General features: G+C 36.6%; 1 protein-coding gene across 1 annotated transcript in view; it reads left to right on the forward strand.

Moving 5' to 3' along the window:
- Positions 1–18083, forward strand: part of SNX16 (sorting nexin 16) — a 34341-nt gene that overhangs the window by 5943 nt on the left and 10315 nt on the right. The window contains exons 3-4 of the mRNA XM_043879841.1: positions 2366–2452; positions 10215–10363. Of these exons, the coding sequence (XP_043735776.1) occupies positions 2366–2452; positions 10215–10363 (236 nt within the window). The remainder of the gene's footprint in view (positions 1–2365; positions 2453–10214; positions 10364–18083) is intronic.

The raw sequence follows: 18083 nt of genomic DNA on the forward strand, positions 1-18083 counted from the left end.
TAGGTTTAAGACGTTTGTTAGACATCAAGTGGAGATGTCAGTTATGTATATGTACATATGAGAGTATACACATGTATATGTATTTTATCTCTACATATATATCCACATAGATATATATTCAGTGTTCAGTTTAGGGGAGAGGTCTAAGCTAGAGTTACAAGCTTGAGGGTCTTAGGTTTGTCAAATAATTTCACCTTGGTATATTTCTTTGAGTTGATCTCTTAACTGAAGAAAGTTTAGGAAAAACTGGCAAGGTCTTATATAGACAGTGTAATGTCGTTGAAAAGTGTTTAAAAACAAAAAGTAACTGGGAGGGGTGGTGAGCAGGTTCCGGAAAGAGTCATGGGGTGGACTTCTTTGGTAATGTTTTGTTTCTGTTTCTTCCTCTTGTTACTCTTGTTACATGGTGTGTTTGCGAAAATCTATTACGTTGTATACTGAAGTTTTTGTGCTTTTCTGTATGTATTTTATGATCAGTGTATGTGTCTACATTTGTTTAGTTAAAACAGACTACATAAAACAAGAGTACAAAGTAGTATACACTAAGTTTCAAATAAAGAGTAGAGACAATAGCTGCTATTAGAACTTGGAGGAAGCAATGATCAGTACTGTACATAGTTTTCGTTGAAAGTACTACTTAAACAAGTAGATAGGAGAGCTTTCTAGAAAAAATAAAGCAAAAATCTATCCTGTGTTTTTCCTAGAGAAAAAAAGGACCACTGTGAAGGGTAGCAGTTAGAAAAGGGCTCATTTTTTAAAACAGAAAAAATAAAGTTAATATGTATTATGTATAGTTGAAGTAATTATCATATGAAGTTGACTTTTATCATGCATCAGTTATTCATAGTCAAAAGTATTAAAGTCAATTTATCCCTTTTTGAATTAGTAACTTCTAGAAAGAATATTTACTTTTTATCCCCTGCATGACTATTTTACATCAGGACTTTCTGGAGACTTTACAGGGTATCTAAATAATCTTCATCCTCACCTTTATATGTTACAAAGATAAATTATTTACTTTTTACTTGAAAACTAAAGAATCCAACCTAAACCTTCCTGATTCTCTCCCTTCAAAGCTGAGAAGTCTGTAAGGGAGAAGAATCAAATTGTAAGGATGATCAACAATCCCTAACTAATAAATTGTCTCTAGATCATCCACTAAGATTATAATATGAGTCATACTTGTAATTTAAAATTTCCTAATTTTTAGTGTTAAAAAAAGTAAAAAGAAACTGATGAAATTATATTTAGTAATGTATTTTGTTTAATATATTTAAAGTATGATTATTTCAACATGTAACCATTATATAATCTTTTTAATGAAGTATTTTTACATCTTTTTTCATACTAAGTCTTTGAAATCTGGTCTATATTACACTCACAGCATATGTCAAAGTCACATTTCAAGTATTTTATAGCCGTTTGCAGCTAGAGTGCAGCTCTAGAGCTACAATTGAAAGCTATTCCACACTTTAACTTGAAGGAAAAAAGTTACTCTTTTTAAGAGAGTTTCACTCATTCAATAGATAGTTATTGAGTACTTTTTGTGTGTCATGTATTTAGCTTAGCTGAAAACACTGTACCAAAAACTACCAGATGTTTCTCTGAGATTCTGTTGTAAATAGTATTTCCTTGCAATAAATTCTAAAATTATCCTTAGGAAACATAGAATCTAGCTTTTTCTTAAGTACCTTTTAAAATATTGACTTGCTTCAACCAAATTTTTCTATTCAGTAGCCTAGAAAATTTTACATAATTATAGAAATGTAAACTTTCATCTAATACAGATATTTTCTACCTTGTATTTCATCCTTGAAGATTAAAACATCTGATTTATTTGAAAACTTTGCTTGGCAGTTATTGATTATTAATTTAACTATAGTTATTTTGATTATTAAATTGACTGTGTAAGATAATAGTGGCTATTTTTCATATTAATTTTAGAATATATTAGCATAAAATATCAGAGAAGGCAGTGGCAACCCACTCCAGTACTCTTGCCTGGAGAATCCCAGGGATTGGGGAGCCTGGTGGGCTGCCGTCTATGGGGTCGCACAGAGTCAGACACAACTGATGCGACTTAGCAGCAGCATAAAATACATTTTAGAGGCTGATGAGTTTATTTATTATTAGTGTGCTTCAGAAAAGCATTTTGCCTCAAATTTGTCAGTCCTGAGAAAAAAAATCTTTGCTTTTGGTTCCTACATTTGATTATTTGAAGATTTGATGGCCTAAATAATTTCTGAACTTTTAACATAATAATCGTTACCATCTGGCTTGTCAAGTAAAAGTTTTAAAATTATTTGGCTTAAATTTTAAAGTATTTACAGAAATATATTTTAAAACTCTGTCTCTCTCTCCATAGGTATATAAAATATTAGTAAAGAAGACCCCAGAAGAAAGCTGGGTAGTTTTTAGAAGATACACTGACTTCTCTAGGCTTAATGATAAAGTAAGTACTTTAATAAATCTAAAACTGACTTTTCAGTTTGGAATTATTATCTGTTCCTGGAGTTCTACTGTTGTTACTTGTTTTTTCTCCTTTGTTAATTATTTGAGTGAAGTTGAATCTTTGCTATTTCCTAACAACTGTTTCATTTAATATATAGAGTCTGAACTCCCATCTCTACATATAACTTCCTTTTGTTGGAAACAAAAAATTATTTTTAATATTAAAAATGTGAAAACCTTAAAATTGGCAATAGAAATATAATTATTTACATAATCTTATAACTTTGAAAAGATGTATAAGACCCCCAAAATCACAGGATTACAGAAGAATGAAGAAGAAAAATTTAGCATATTATGATTAGTTTTCTTTGCTGTATTACAAATTATCACAAACTTTGTGGCTTAAAACACACCTCTTCATTATTTAGAGATTTGGAGTGCTCAGCTGGGTTTGCTGCTTAGGGTCAAACAGGGTCAAAATCAAAATGTTGACTTGACTGGCCTCTTATCTGGAGGCTCTGGGAAAGAATCAGCTTTCAGTATCATTGTTGTTGGCAGAGTTTGGTTTCTTGTGATTGTGAGACAAGGTCCCTGTTTCCTTGCTGGTTGTTAGCCAAAGGTTGTTCTTGGCCCATAGATACTATTCTTCAGCTCTTGCACATGACCCTTCCATCTTTAAAGTCAGCAAGAGCTGGTCAAGTTTTTCTTGTGCTGGAATATCTCTGGCTTTCTCTTTTGTCACCAGCCAGGAAGAAGCTTTACCTTTATAGCGCTAAAGTGATAATATTAGGCTCACGTAAATAGTTTTTGTGTCTTAAGGTCAACTCAATAGTAACCCTAATTGCATGTACAAAATCATTTTTGCTGTGTAACAAGGAAACACAGAGGCTACACCAGGAGCAAAGGTCTTGGAGCCGTCTAGAATTCACATGTGCCCACTGCGCATGTGAAACAAAGAAGATAATAATAAACCTCAGTACATTAAGTACCCTTAAAAATAAGTAACAAGAAACACCCCAAAATAGATAATTCAGCAAGTGATATGAACTGTGTAATCCACAGAAGAAATAAAAATAACCAATAAATTTGGAAACCATTTACTATCACAAGTACTCCAAGAAAAGAAAATTAAGACACTATTTTTTACCTTTTGGGCTTTCCTGGTAGCTCAGTGGTAAAGAATCTGCCTGCCATTGCAGCACACGTGGGTTCAGGCCCTGGTCTGGGAGGATCCCATATGCCATGGAGCAGCTGAACCCATGCACCACTGCTGCTGAGGCTGTGCTCCATGGCCCGGGAGCCACCGCTGCTGAGGCTGTGCTCTGTGGCCCGGGAGCCACCGCTGCTGAGGCTGTGCTCCGTGGCCCGGGAGCCACCGCTGCTGAGGCTGTGCTCCGTGGCCCGGGAGCCACCGCTGCTGAGGCTGTGCTCCGTGGCCCGGGAGCCACCGCTGCTGAGGCTGTGCTCCGTGGCCCGGGAGCCACCGCTGCTGAGGCTGTGCTCCGTGGCCCGGGAGCCACCGCTGCTGAGGCTGTGCTCCGTGGCCCGGGAGCCACTGCTGCTGAGGCCACGTGCTGCAGCTGCTGAAGGCACTGTGCCCTGGAGCCTGTCCCCCACAACAGGAGAGGTTGCCCCAGCAAGAGGCTCACACACTGCAGCTGGAGAGAGGCCCCCGCTCTCTGCAACTAGAGGAAAGTCTGCACAACCATGAAGATCCAGCACCACCAATAAACAAATAAAATTACAGTTAAAGAAAAGAAAGAAAAACCATTTTAATTTTCACCTGTCAAGTTGACAGCCTTTAAGTGGTATATCTGTTGTTAGAAACATAAGTCTTCCTAGAGGACATCCTAAAGCTATGCATAATTTGACACAATAATTACATTTCTGGGATTTATCCTATATAATAAATTATTGATATGGGCAGGATGTAGCCCTATGGATATTTCTCATAATGTTTTGTGTATTGTTCTCTTTTTTCATTTTTTATTTTGTTTTAAATAGTAAAAATTAGAACCAACCTAAATTTCTAACACTAGGGAATTAATTGAGTAAATTGCACTAATAATTCAGTAGAGAAACAGCAGCTGAAGTGTTCAAAGAGCTGGAGGAAAACCAGGTAGGACAGGTAGGGGTAACTGGTATCTAAGAAACCAAGAGAAAAAGCATTTTTCCAAAAGAAGCAAGTGGTTTATGATGCTTCAGAGAGGCCAAGTACAATGACCTCGGACCACGGGTTACTCCCTGATTTTGATAGATGTTGAGTAGAGGAAACTTTATTGGTCCTACTTTCCCACCTGCCATCTTCCCTCTCGCCTTCTTGGACTCTCTGAACTTCTCAAGTTGGTGTGTTCTTAAAACGTTTGGTGATGGGAAGTTCCATTTATGAGACTTTGCAACTGCCGGGATGCCAAAAAGCTTCCACCGTTCTTAAACCTCAGTTTTAATGAAAAGGTAAAATATAAAATGCTAAACTATTTTATCCTTAATTAAGGTATTGTTAAGATGACTTGTTGCAACATGTCAAAATACTTAATATTATTTCTAAGATATTTATATCATATATAAATCTTATTTTCTGTTCCTGAGTTCTTATTTTACATTGTTGATTTAAAAACCTGTAATTCTTTACTTCCGTTCATCTTTTTAAATGGTTAAAATACACAAGACCAAAGTGATTCATTAAGTTACCACATACTTAAGTGGAATTCTTAACTTTCTTAGGAAATTGTTATAATTTTTGTTCATACAAACTCATTTCTAACAGTTTTAGTTCAGAGCTATTTCATCCTTTATGACTTTTGTTCTCCTCAGGACTCAACTATTATTTAGTGTTTGCTTCCTTTTCTCTCTTTAGATTCATCTTTACTGCCAAAATATTTCTTGCCTTAGGCAAGCTGGGATTTAGATTGCTCTTAAGCTTTTGAAAAAAGATGTTAATAGAAGTTTAATTTAAGTCTTCTAAAATATATCCTTGATCCTCTAATTTGGGCACTTAAAATTAATAAGTGTATATGTCAGTCTTCTAGGTACCAGAAAGAGCTCCATTCATCACCTGATTTTACTGGCAAGAATCAAAAATGTGTGTCAGACACCAGCAGCCACACAGTTTAAATGGTAGTTATTATTTTTATAATTGTTAAAGTAAAATCTTAGCATCTTTCATTTTGTAAAACCAGTCATGAAGTTTTTGAGTTCATCGCTGCGCTAGGAATTTGGTATCATATAGAAACTATACAGATGTAATTCTAACGTTGAGGAGTTTACATTTTCCATTTTTCTGTAGTAGTGAGGAAAAAAATAGCCAGTTGTCAATGTGAAAATCATTTTAGTTAAAATAACACTGTTTAGAAAGAGAAATTTTTTCTTCCTCTTTTTTAAATTACCTGGGTTATAATCTGGCTTCAACTTCTCTAGGAGTTTTTCAGAACCTCTTCTGAGAAAGTTAGAGGGCAAAGTCATGAGCAAGGTCTGGAACACACAGTCTCTCAGAGTTGAGACATCTGGCAGAGTTGTAGAGCAGACTGGTGATGAATAGTTTGCAGAAATGTGGCCATGAGAGTGAGGTTTTCTTTATTTTCTTCTAGAAAACTCACTGTTTTCTACTTCCAGTTTGCAGAAGTAGTTTAAAGTTGAGTAATTCTCTGATGTAAAATGATTATTCTCAATTGGTTCCACCCAGCAGAGCATAGAGAGGAAGCAGAACCATTATCAGCCCACTGTCAAGACAAGCAGAGCTCATAAGAAAATCTGGGCTAAGCTCAACCAAGCATTCAGTCCTTCCATTAAAAAGAAACTCATGGTAGTCTTCAACATGTCTGTCTCTTGGGTCACACTGTCCTTAACTGTCCCAAACTGACTGACATGAGGCAGTTGTAAAGCTGCCTTTCACTATCCTTCTGGGTTTTTTCACTTTTTCCGTTGTCAGGGTTCCTTTCCTTTGTGTTGTATCTTCTTTCTTGGATCACAGGCTCCTCTTGGCAGAACTCACCCTTCAGTGGCTTCTTGAGGAAGGCCGCATGGGAAGCGGTGTCCTTCAGACCCCACACGTCTAAAATGCTCACTCCATTTTCATGCTTGGTTGAAATGTGCGCTGGGTATAGAATTCTAGGTTGGAAAATGTCCTTTCAGAATGTTGAAGACATTAAGCTGTTTTATCTTGTTCTTAGTGTTGCCTATTGCCCTCGAGAAGTCCAGAGCTGTTCTTGCTCCTTATCACTTGGGTGTCACCTGTTTTTTTCTTCTTTAGAAGTCTTTTGAATCTTCTCTGTGTAATTAATCTGAAATTTCCAGTGACTTTTTTTTTTTTTGGCCACCTTCTAAATTTATTTTTTAATTGAAGGATAATTGCTTTACAGAACTGTGTTGGTTTCTGCCAAACATCACCATGAGTAGCCAGTGGGAATTTGCAGTATGGCTCAGGGAACTCAAACTAGGCCTCTCTAACAGCCTGTAGGGTGGGGTGGGGAGGACGGTGGGGCGGGGGGCGGTTCAAGAGGAAGGGGACACACAGTGACTTTCTGTAGGTTCTTTTCTTGTGTTAACTTGGACACTCTGAGAAGCCCATGTCTTTCAGTTCAGAGAAGTGTTTTTGAATTGCTTTATTAATGAATTCCTCCCTTCTATGTTCTGTGTCACCTCTCTTATAAAACAGATCTTCGGGCTGGCTCTATATGATTCTGGATCTTTTCCTCTCCCTGTTTACTTTTTTTTTTTTTTGGCTATTTTGAAGGCAGTTTTCCTTTTCTCTTTCTAAGACCATCTTTTCTCTGAATTTCCTCTCTTTTGGTCATCTTATTCTTATTTCTTAATGTAGTATCTTAGTCCATTGACTGCATTAGTGATTGTATTTTTATTCATACTTTTTCCTCCTTGTGATATTTGTCTTTGTCTTCCATGTTAAGTACTAGTGTGTAGTAATTCTTGGTTGTCTGCTCATGATTAACAGTTGGGTACTAATAGCTGATTGGAATCTCTTACTTCATGGGAGAGTCTTGTGTTGGCTTCAAGGTTCACTGTGTAATGGGAAAGGTGTGCTTTTCCTGGAGAACTTCTGATTGCAGGATCTTAAAGTCATTGCTATTGAGTTGATCAGACTCTCCAGAGGTGTTTTCCAGGCTCCTGCCTTGTGCTGCCAGTTTGCGAGCAGTTTGAGGTCTATAAGTATGAACTTGGAGTAAGTTTTTCTGCACCTCAGGTTTCTTGGCTCTCTTGAGCCAATTGCTGCTCTCCTCAGTGCTTTTTAGTTTCCAGTATGTTGTTTTAAGTTTCTTTCTCTTTACCATAATTTTAGCAGAACTCAGAAAGACAGAATTAGATGAATGTGCTCAGTTCTCCATCTTAATCCCACAGCATGTGTGTCATTTTTTTCAAGGCTTTTTTATAGAAATATCAAATGCCTATTTTGATGTCATTTCACAGGAAATCTATTAATGTTTAATGAAATATAAAAGCTAGCATTTATTAGTTATTTCAAGCTAATGTATAGTTCCCAAATTGTACTTTGTTCAAAATAAAGTTATTGAATAAGCACTTATAAACACTTTGTGAAGGCCTAATTATGGAACAACTCACTCTTTTCAGAGGATTATTTTTTAAGGGGGAAAAAAAAATCTAACCATGCATGTGGACATATGTTACATTTAAATTTTAAAGCTTAAAATTAATTTTTAAAAAGACTATTTTTATTTCATCCTTACAGTTTTTTATTACTTTCAAACAGTAAACAATCAGACTCCAAGGCCAAAAATATCTATCTACATCTTGAAATCAAATCAGAATTTTCAGTATAGAAATGTTGACAGAATGTTTTATATTTTTCTTTAGCTTTTTACCCTGTGAATTTTTCTCCTTTGCTAGTCTTTTTTCTTACATTGTAATATTTTGTCTTGTATTTAAGTAGAGAAATGTGAATGTATGTGGTTCCATTTCATTTCATCCATTTATTGAATGTAGATTGTTGACTACTTGTAATGTAGCAGGCATTGTGTTAGGCATTGGGGGTGCAACTGTGTGTAAAATGGTTCTCAATCTTAGCTGTACTTTGCACTTCCCTGGAGACCTTTTTAAAATTACAGTGCCCAGGCCATATCCCAACCAGTTAAAATCCAAATATGTCAGAGGTAGGACACAGTCATTAATATCAATTAATCATCTTCAGACAAAAGGGAGCTGTTTACAGTGGAGCCCTCTCAGAATATCTGTGAGTTCCTACTCAAAAGTTCCTTGGGTGATTCCAGTGTGCAGCCAACATTTAGAATGACTGGTCTGGTAGGAGAGTCCAGTTAAATAAACATTACTTAATTTGCCTCATGATAAATGTCATTTAAAAAATAAGTGAAAGATTTGATAATGTGTGGCATATTGTCTTTTCCAAAAATGTCTGCAGCAGCATTCTCAGTCCCATATGCTCTCCTGGAATCTTGCCACTTACCGTCAAGGGGTAGAATTTTGTTTCCTCTCTGCCTCGAAAATGGGTGGGCTTGTGACTGATGTAATAGAGAACAGTGGAACTGACGCTTTGTGAATGAGGCTAGACCATAAGAAGTATACAGCGTCATCCTGGCTTTCTGTCTTGGGATGCTCCCTCTTTGAAACCCAGTCTCTATGCGTTGAGAAAGTCGACTATACGTGGAGAGGCTCTGTCAGGCTTGTGATTGACAGCCCCAGCTAAGGTCTCAGCCAGGAAACAGCCTATTCCTGTATAAATATGTGGGAGTGAACTTCAGATGCTTCTCAACCTCAAGTGTCCAGCTGAAGTTCTAATTCATTGTGAAACAAATAATCCATCCTCACCCTGCCCTGTAGGAATTGCCAGCCCACAGAGTCCATGGCCTAATAAATGATTGTTCTGTTCCACTGGATTTTGAGGTACCTTGTTATCCAGTTATATTAATATAGTCAGTTAATCAGAGTGTATAAAGGGAAATCTCACCCAGCTTAGAAGGTAGGAAAGCCTTCCCTAAGAAAGTAAAATTTAAGCCAAATATGCAAAATGGATTAGAAGCCAAAATGTAAAAGTTAAAACTATGAACATCTAGGAAAAAACATAGAAGAAAATTTTTACAGCCCTGGAGTGAGCAAAGGTTTCTTAGATAGTATCTAAGACAGCATAAACCAGAAAAGGAAAAAAAAAAAAAAAAGGATGAGTTAGGAAACAGTAAAGATTTTTAAATGTACTCCATTAAGAATAACATGAAAAGTCAAAACACAGTTTGGGAGAATATATTCATCGTACACATACCTGACTAGTATCTAGACTATATAAAGACTATATAAAGAACTAGTATAGACTAGTTCTATACTAGAACTATATATAGACTATATAAAGAACTTGTATCTAGACTATATAAAGAACTCTTGACAACCTAATCCAAAGACAAGTACCCCGTTTTTTGAAAAGCAGAGGGTTCAGAAGATTTGAATAGATCCAAGCACATGAAAAGATACTTAACACCATTTGTCAACAGAGATAAGCAAATTAAAGCCACAGTGAAATACTACTACACGCCTAGTAGGATGGCTAACATTGAAAAGATGGACAATACCAAGTGTTAGCAGGGACGAGGAGCAACTGCAACTCCTGTGCATACACAGCTGGTGGAAATCAAAGTTAAACAGTCAAGCTGTAAAAAGCATATATCTGAATTTAAATTTTATTGTAAGCTTGTTTTATGAATAGTTTCATAGAGTCAACAGGTTAGATTTTTTAGAATTCAGGTAATTTAGTTGAACATTGTATTTTCTGTTTTCTTCTTTTTCAGTTAAAAGAGATGTTTCCAGGCTTTCGATTAGCCCTTCCACCAAAACGCTGGTTTAGAGATAATTACAATGCCGACTTTTTAGAAGATAGGCAATTAGGATTACAAGCGTTTCTTCAGAATTTAGTAGCTCACAAGGACATTGCTAACTGGTATGTAACAAATTGAATAAGAGTTACGAATGCATTCCAATAACTGGTTTAAACTAGAGAGTAAATCTAGGACCATATTTATTCAAGCACAAAAAATACAAGGTAGGAGTATAATTACTTATCCTGTCTGAAAGCATAGCTGTGGTTTTCTTGGCTTTTTTCAGTGTGGGCTTACTTGGTTTTGGTTTATACTCACACTTACGAAAAGTCCAGCGAAGTTAAAAATTCACTGTGCCGTATAGTTAAACCACCTACCGAGCTGTAAACTTGATTTTAGTGTTTTAGTAATAACTTACAATAGTAGCTAGCATTTTGGTAGATTTTTGGTAAATATGACACTATATAATTTTGACAATATTTATAATTATCCAAAGTAATACAAAAATCATGAAATCAGGTTAATTTATACAGAGAGTGAAGTAAAAATACCAGAAACTATTAAAAAGGGAAAGAATGGATCTATATCCTTTCTTTATTTTTTGTATCTGAATATATTTACAAGAAAATTGCTATATGATCTGATTGCATCTGGGTATCTAATCTTGGAACTTACATTATCAGATAAATTAGAACCATTTTGAAAAAATTAGCATATTTATAACTTCCCAGGTGCCTCGATGGTAAAGAATCCGCCTGCCAGTATATGAGACAGGGGTTGGATCCCTGGGTCAGGAAGATCCCCTGGAGTAGGAAATGGCAACCCACTCCAGTGTTCTTGCCTGGAAAATCCCATGGACAGAGGAGCCTGGTGGGCTACAGTCTTTGGGGTCACAGAGAGTCAGACACGACTTCATGACTAACCAACAGCAGAGGGCATTTACAGTGCAGCAATAGCATGTTGTGTAGAGACCTACTTTTGTAACGATCTTCAGCAATTTTTCACATAAGAATGGAAAACAAATAAAACCGCTCTCACTTTTTTCACCCTTTCTTCTTAGTCTTTCTTTTATTTGTATCACCTTAGATGGACAGGGAGGCCTGGCGTGCTGCGACTCATGGGGTCGCAAAGAGTCGGACGTGACTGAGCGACTGAACTGATATTACACACGACACATGTCCTGTACATATATATCTTGCTTCTTAATGTGTGCTAAGCTCAGTGACTGCCTGAGATCTCTGCCATCCCTCCTCACTTTCCTCTAATAAAGTAACTACAAGCCAGACCTCTCCTCCCATTTCCAGATTCACTGCTGCGGTTGCCTCCTTGCCATCTCCTTCAGACATCTCAATGTGACCTCAAACCTAGAACAGACTTCACAGCTCACTCCCTCACTTTTCCCCCAATATTCAGCATCATTGTCTACCCAAAACCCAGTCATTTGGACACATCCCTGCCGTTATACTTTAAATACTACTCAAATCTGTCTGCATTTCTCCATCCCTGCCATTGCCACTCTAGTCTAAGTGGTTGCTTCTCACTTAAATTACTCCTTTCCCACCACTGTCTTCCTCATCCACTCCTGTTTCTGTAGCCCACTGGAGCCACAGTGGCCTTTTGTGATGCAATTTAAATCATCCTTTCTGGTCCCTGACTACATGTCTGTCCTTCCAACTTTATGTTTCATTATTCCTCCCTGCACCTGTTCTCTGCATCAGACATAGTTGGTCTTGTGCTTTTTCAGAGTCCCCTGTTCCTTTTTTAATATGCTGTTCCTAGAAATACATTTCACAGTACTGCCCTTGCCCCTTGCTCCTTGCCCAGCCCCAGCCTAGATAACTCCTTCAGGTTTCAAGCAGACTTCACTTCCTTAGGTTGGTCTCCTGACCAGCCCCTCATCCATCACCACCACTAAAAATCAGGTCAAGTCTTTCTCATAGTGTCTTCTCTACTGGTTCTGAAAGTCAGTTCCTAATGTCTTAAGACACTTGTTGCATGTAACAGACTAACTTCTCTCTAGGATGATACTAGCCATATACCACCAGTCTTAAGAGAATTGAGAAAATAGTCACTCATATCATTGGCAATAGGATTTAATCCTCATGTGGAATCGCAGCTGAACAAGGCTGGTTGGAACTTTACTTTAGTAGCCTTCAGTTTGTAACTGTTTCTGTGATTACTTGATTGTGTTCTCCCACCAGGCTGAAAGGTACATATGTGCAGGGCCTATTAGCATAATGCAGCAGTCCATGTCAAAAAGTCCTTGCTGAATGAGTGGCAGGACTGTTGATAGTTGTTATTATACTGTTTATAAGAAAAAGAGGCTGAAGTAAATATGATTAAACTTAGCAATTGTGTGTTCTTGTCTAGGTGGTGGGAAGATGGATGCTCCCTATTTTTCTGTATTTTTTTTTAATCTCTCCAAAGGGAAAAAAAATAGTGTTAATTCAGATATACAAAGCAGGAATAAAAGCCAACAAGCTCTAAAATCATAGAGAAAACCTTGAAGAAAATATGTTTTATACCATACCGTAAAAGACTTTTATCTCTAAGAAATCAACAAATCCTATCCCTTTTCTCTTAATCCTTATTCATTAAACCTTTATATATTTGTATTGAAAATATAGCAAATTAAAATTGAATTTATTCTATAAATGACTACATCCTCTTTATTTAATGAAATATTATATAGTATGAACCACATTGATAAACTCATCTTATGATTTATTGATTTTTTTTTTTTAAACATTAAAAGTGTATCTTAGTTGAGCTGTATCTTTTTTTTTAATTTTTGGTACTAGATCTCTGTAAATGTTCAAGATCCTATTTCTAAAACAGTTTCTAAAATTGTCCTTAGAACAGTGATAGCGGTCTTATTCAATTCACAGATGTTTTCAGGAAAAGAAAGATTTCTTGGTCAAGTAAGTTGGGGAAAGGTTTCATTTGAATTTCCTAGAATATTAAAGGTTCTAAAGTCTTACACAAAAACCTGTAGTGTGCCTCACACTTAGACTTGCCTATGTATTTTTGTCATATATCTCAGATACCGAAGGAATTCAGTAAGATAAATAGAACTCTAAATAATGTATGTGTTGTTATTGTTGTTCAGTCGCTAATTCATGTCCCAACTCTTTGCAACCCCATGGAAGTAAGATAAGCGTAGAAACCTTATGTTTGTTCTCGAGTACCGTCTTTTTCGTGAGTGATGAGTAGCGTTTTTTATTTCACATTTTAAGCAGTTTCTTAATAAATTAGTATTTAAAACATGACTTGGCAGAAGGAAGAATTATTAATCTGTATCTTAAGCATTTGTCCCTTTTCATACTAAGAAGGGTATAACAGAAATTGAGGATCTATTTACTAATCTTAATTCGTTTGAAGACATTAGGCTTCTCTTCTAACAAAATAAGGGAGATTATAAAATTCTACTTGACATGATACAGATGGTAAAAGTTAAAGGAATTCAGAGAAGGGGGTGATCAGTCCTGTTTGCAGTGAACCAAACAATACTGGAAGTAGGGAGTGGGGTTTGAGAACCATGAATGATAGATTAATGAGTACGGGTCCATCTATGAATTTCTTCTAAGGGAGGAAAGGGGAAAAGACAGAATCCCTATTCTTCTTTATAAAAACATGAAGTTGCATATTTAAGAATCACTATTTAAAGTGTCAGTTAGTTTACATTACCTATTGGTATGCCTGTTAGCGTCCTGTTCCAGTTCGAATGGCAGCACAGAAAGTTACTGTCTTTATATGGCCAAATAATTGTTTGATACTACCTTCTTTATGCAGTTCTTCCACTTTGGTTTTTGATTCCTTAGCACCTCACAGCACAGTTGAGATCCAGGGGATGTTAGGAATTGTTGGTTTAAGTGTTTTAAGAGAATATTATTTTCAGATACATTTAGAAAATACAAAATAAAACAAAAACGTTAATATTTTCAAGATAGAATTTCTTAATGGTTTTGTTTGTTCAATAAATGTTTATTTAGGTCTTTTACGATATATAAGATATTGCAGCTACACAAAGGTGCATTAGATGCTAATCCTTTATTTAAGAAAACTAAATAGGAAGAAGACACACAAAAAATAAAAGTTGGATATCTGTCTTTTTCAGAAGGGGAAGGAAAGAGAGAACTTTTAACTGGAGGAGTTAGAGGAAGCTTCCTAGACAGTGATATTTAAGCTGGGTTTTAAAGAATTACTGATATTTGAATTGACAGAGAGAAAGTAAAGAAGGACTTCCCAAATGAGAAATACATCAAAATACAGAAGCAAGCAGGCACAATCCTGTACCTGAAACAGCATCTAGCTTAGCTTGTCAAATGCATAAAGACGGATGGAGGGGGACCGTCTCTCGTAGCTATATAGTTAAAATATAGCTACTATTTTATTCTGGCTTCTGCTATTTTGAAATAATTACATCATTTAATCAGCACAGCAAATATCTTACTACTCCATGCTTTCAGAATTACTACACGTATATCCTGATTTACCAGATTTTTCTTCTTAATGCTTTAAAATGCAAGGGTTAAAATTATATATATTTTCCTTATATTACCATTCATCTATATGGGGTTCAGTGCCAGAATTCAGTGTTTTAAATTCTACATCTGTTTTAAAAGAAAAGAAGTCCAGGTGTATCTGGATTAACGGAAGCTCATGATTTAAAAAAAAAAATACTATTCAAACATTTTACTTGAGGAATCAATTGAAAGAAATGAGAATCTTTACCCTTTGAAAAGAAAACTTACTTGGAGAGACATGATAACCATAGTCAGGTGTTTGAAAGCTTGTGATGGGGAAAAGAATTAATCAAATGAGGACTTCCCTGGTGGCTCAATAGTAAAGAATCCTCCTGCCAATGCAGGAGACACGGGTTCAATCCCTGATCCGGGAAGATCCCACACGCCTCAGGGGACTAAGTCCGTGCACTGCAGCTGTGGAGCCTGTGCCCTGGAGCCTGGGAGCTGCAACCGTTGAAGCCCACGTGTTCCAGAGCCAGTGCTCCACGAGAGAGGCCCCTGCACCTAGAGTAGCCCCTACTCTCCACAGCTAACTACCACGCAGCAGTGAAGACCAAGCATGGACAAAAACAAGTAAATAAACAAACATTCAGAAAAGAATCAATTAAATGATAGTTAGCTTTAAAGCCATGCTTCTCCACTGCCATGCACATCATGTTCAAATGCAGGTTCTGAATTAGCAAGATTGGGAGTGGAGATGCAGCGTTTCTAACCAGTTTCTCGGTGATGCCAATGCCGCCGGCCTAGGACCTCATTTTGAATAGCAAGACTAACATGTAGAACTAAGAATAAATGAGAAGTTAGAGGAAGCCCCCCTAAACTCAGATAAAAAAGTTACATGTCATTTCAAGCTGTCTGGTATAGAAATCTGTTCTGCCTTTTGAGTAAGTGAGTTTACCTTAAGTATTAGAAGAGACTAGGCTAGGAAACTATCAGTGGTATTAAAGAGGAAATTATCACATAGGATATATTGAATTAATGACTTAGGGGTCTCTTCTAGTTGTAAAAGTCAATAAATCTAATTTTTGAGCAAGAATATCTAAAGTTTTTTATACATTTTCATATCTTCTTGTGTTTCTAAGTTGTTTTTATATGTAAAGAGACTGTCAGGAGAGGTTGAGTTAACCTTAGTATTTTTATAAAATGAAAAAATTCAGTTATATAAGCAATAGCTTATGTAATGCCAGCTCATGAGAATGAACACATTATTGCTAAGGTTGGTTGGATGATTTTTACACAAAATATTAGTTTAGTAGACATTTAATTATGGACAGTTTTCTTTTTAATGCAGTAAAGCTAAATATGTTGTATTCAGATACATGTAAACTCTTACCTAATTGGGTCTCAAAGATCTTATGCAAAATTCAGTTTTCTGAGTTTCGTAGTGAAATAATTTTAAGCAATTACTTAACTGATTTTAATCAATGTCTCCAATTAGAAAATGAAGTAATTAGACTAAATATTCTCTAAAAATATTCATTTTTAGCTCTAAGTTTCTTATTCTTTTTGTTGTGCTTCTTCATAAATCTTGAAGTCATACCATCAGAAGCCACCAGATTCTAACCTTCTTTTAACTCTTAAGACTTGGTCTTACATTTTGCTGTCTAAGCTTACTTTCTCATGAAAGTAAGAATATCTGTTGAAAACTAAAATCCACCTCAAATTTGAGAGTTCTGTTGTATTATTTATCTACAACAGTGGATAGAAGTTTGTTCTAATGCTCTTAACAGTTTCATTGCTTTTTTTCTTCTAATTGCATAGCTCTTACAAATAAATTCATTATTTTTGAATACTTACTCTGTGCTGTGCTAATTGGTTCAGATTCTGTACAGTTCTGGAACTTGTCTACTTTTTGGTGAAACAGAAGACTGCTTGGTTAAACAGGTAATACTGATAAGACCGTGTAAAAGTCCTGTGACAGGCATCTCCTCAGGGTGGTGTGGTAATGCACATAAGAGCACTGAACCTAGTAGAGTGTGGAGGAAGGGACTTAGGTGGAGAAGATTGTTTGAGGAGACATTAGATGAACTGAGACACGAAGATTAAGTATGAGTTGGCTAAGTGAAGGGGGGGAGGGTGGGCAAGGATAATAGCGGCAAGCATGAAACAACACGATAAACATGAGGATGTACTATTTCTGAAGTGTCAAATAAGGAAGGCAGTTAAAGTTTGAATGTACACAGGCACTTTATGCGAACACCAAGACCTCAGCTTTGTTCCCTCTTGTGAGAGGAGGCTCAGGTGGTTTGACATAAAGCATTTGTTCTGGAAGCATTTCATGTTAGAAGGAATAAAACTGAAGGTCGGGACACAAATGAGCTAAAAGTAACCAAGTGAGACATAATCAAGGTGTAAACCAGGCCCCAAAACCAGGCCCACACATCCGCCACAGTTACGGAAGCGGAGCCCTTCAGCTTCACACCCACCAGCCCAGTTCCTGCACCTCGACCCTCGCTGCCACCAGCCTTGAGAGTCCCTATCCTCAAGGCTATAGTTAATGTCAAATTTTGTTATTTTCATTTTACTAGTTGAGAATACTGAAGAGAAGTAGTAATTAATAAAACATTTCTATCTGAAATCCCTCATTAATTTTTTCATGCAGTGACTTTTCGTGCTTAATTTGGTTTTGACAGAATTAGTATCTAGAATTTTAGTACATTTTTTACTTAGCTCTTTATTGACTTTTTAATGAACTGTAGGCATTAGTTTTAGCTTTTTTTTTAACATAAATTTTGAGATAAAGAGCACAGTTGTTCAGTTCAGTTGCTCAGTCGTGTCTGACTCTGCAACCCCATGGACTGCAGCATGCCAGGCCTCCCTGTCCATCACCAACTCCTGGAGTTTACTCAAACTCATGTCCATCGAGTCGGTGATGCCATCCAACCATCTCATCCTCTGTCGTCCCCTTCTCCTCCTGCCTTCAATCTTTCCCAGCATCAGGGTCTTTTCAAATGAGTCAGCTCTTCACATCAGGTGGCCAAAGTATTGGAATTTCAGCATCAACATCAGTCCTTCCAATGAACACCCAGGACTGATCTCCTATAGGATGGACTGGTTGGATCTCCTTGCAGTCCAAGGAACTCTCAAGAGTCTTCTCCAGCACCACAGTTCAAAAGCATCAATTCTTCTGTGCTCAGCTCTCTTTATAGTCCAACTCTCACATCCATACTTGACTACTGACTGGTCTGTTAGAAAACTGGCATGTAAACAAATACATACCCATGAAAGAAAAAAGATATATTATGAAATACAAGGTGAAGATTCACTGAGTGTAATAGTTTTTTAAGAAGTTTGAAAATTACAGTGAAACTCTTTT

The sequence above is a fragment of the Cervus elaphus genome, chromosome 21, assembly GCF_910594005.1.
Source record: "Cervus elaphus chromosome 21, mCerEla1.1, whole genome shotgun sequence".
Taxonomy (NCBI): Eukaryota; Metazoa; Chordata; class Mammalia; order Artiodactyla; family Cervidae; genus Cervus; species Cervus elaphus.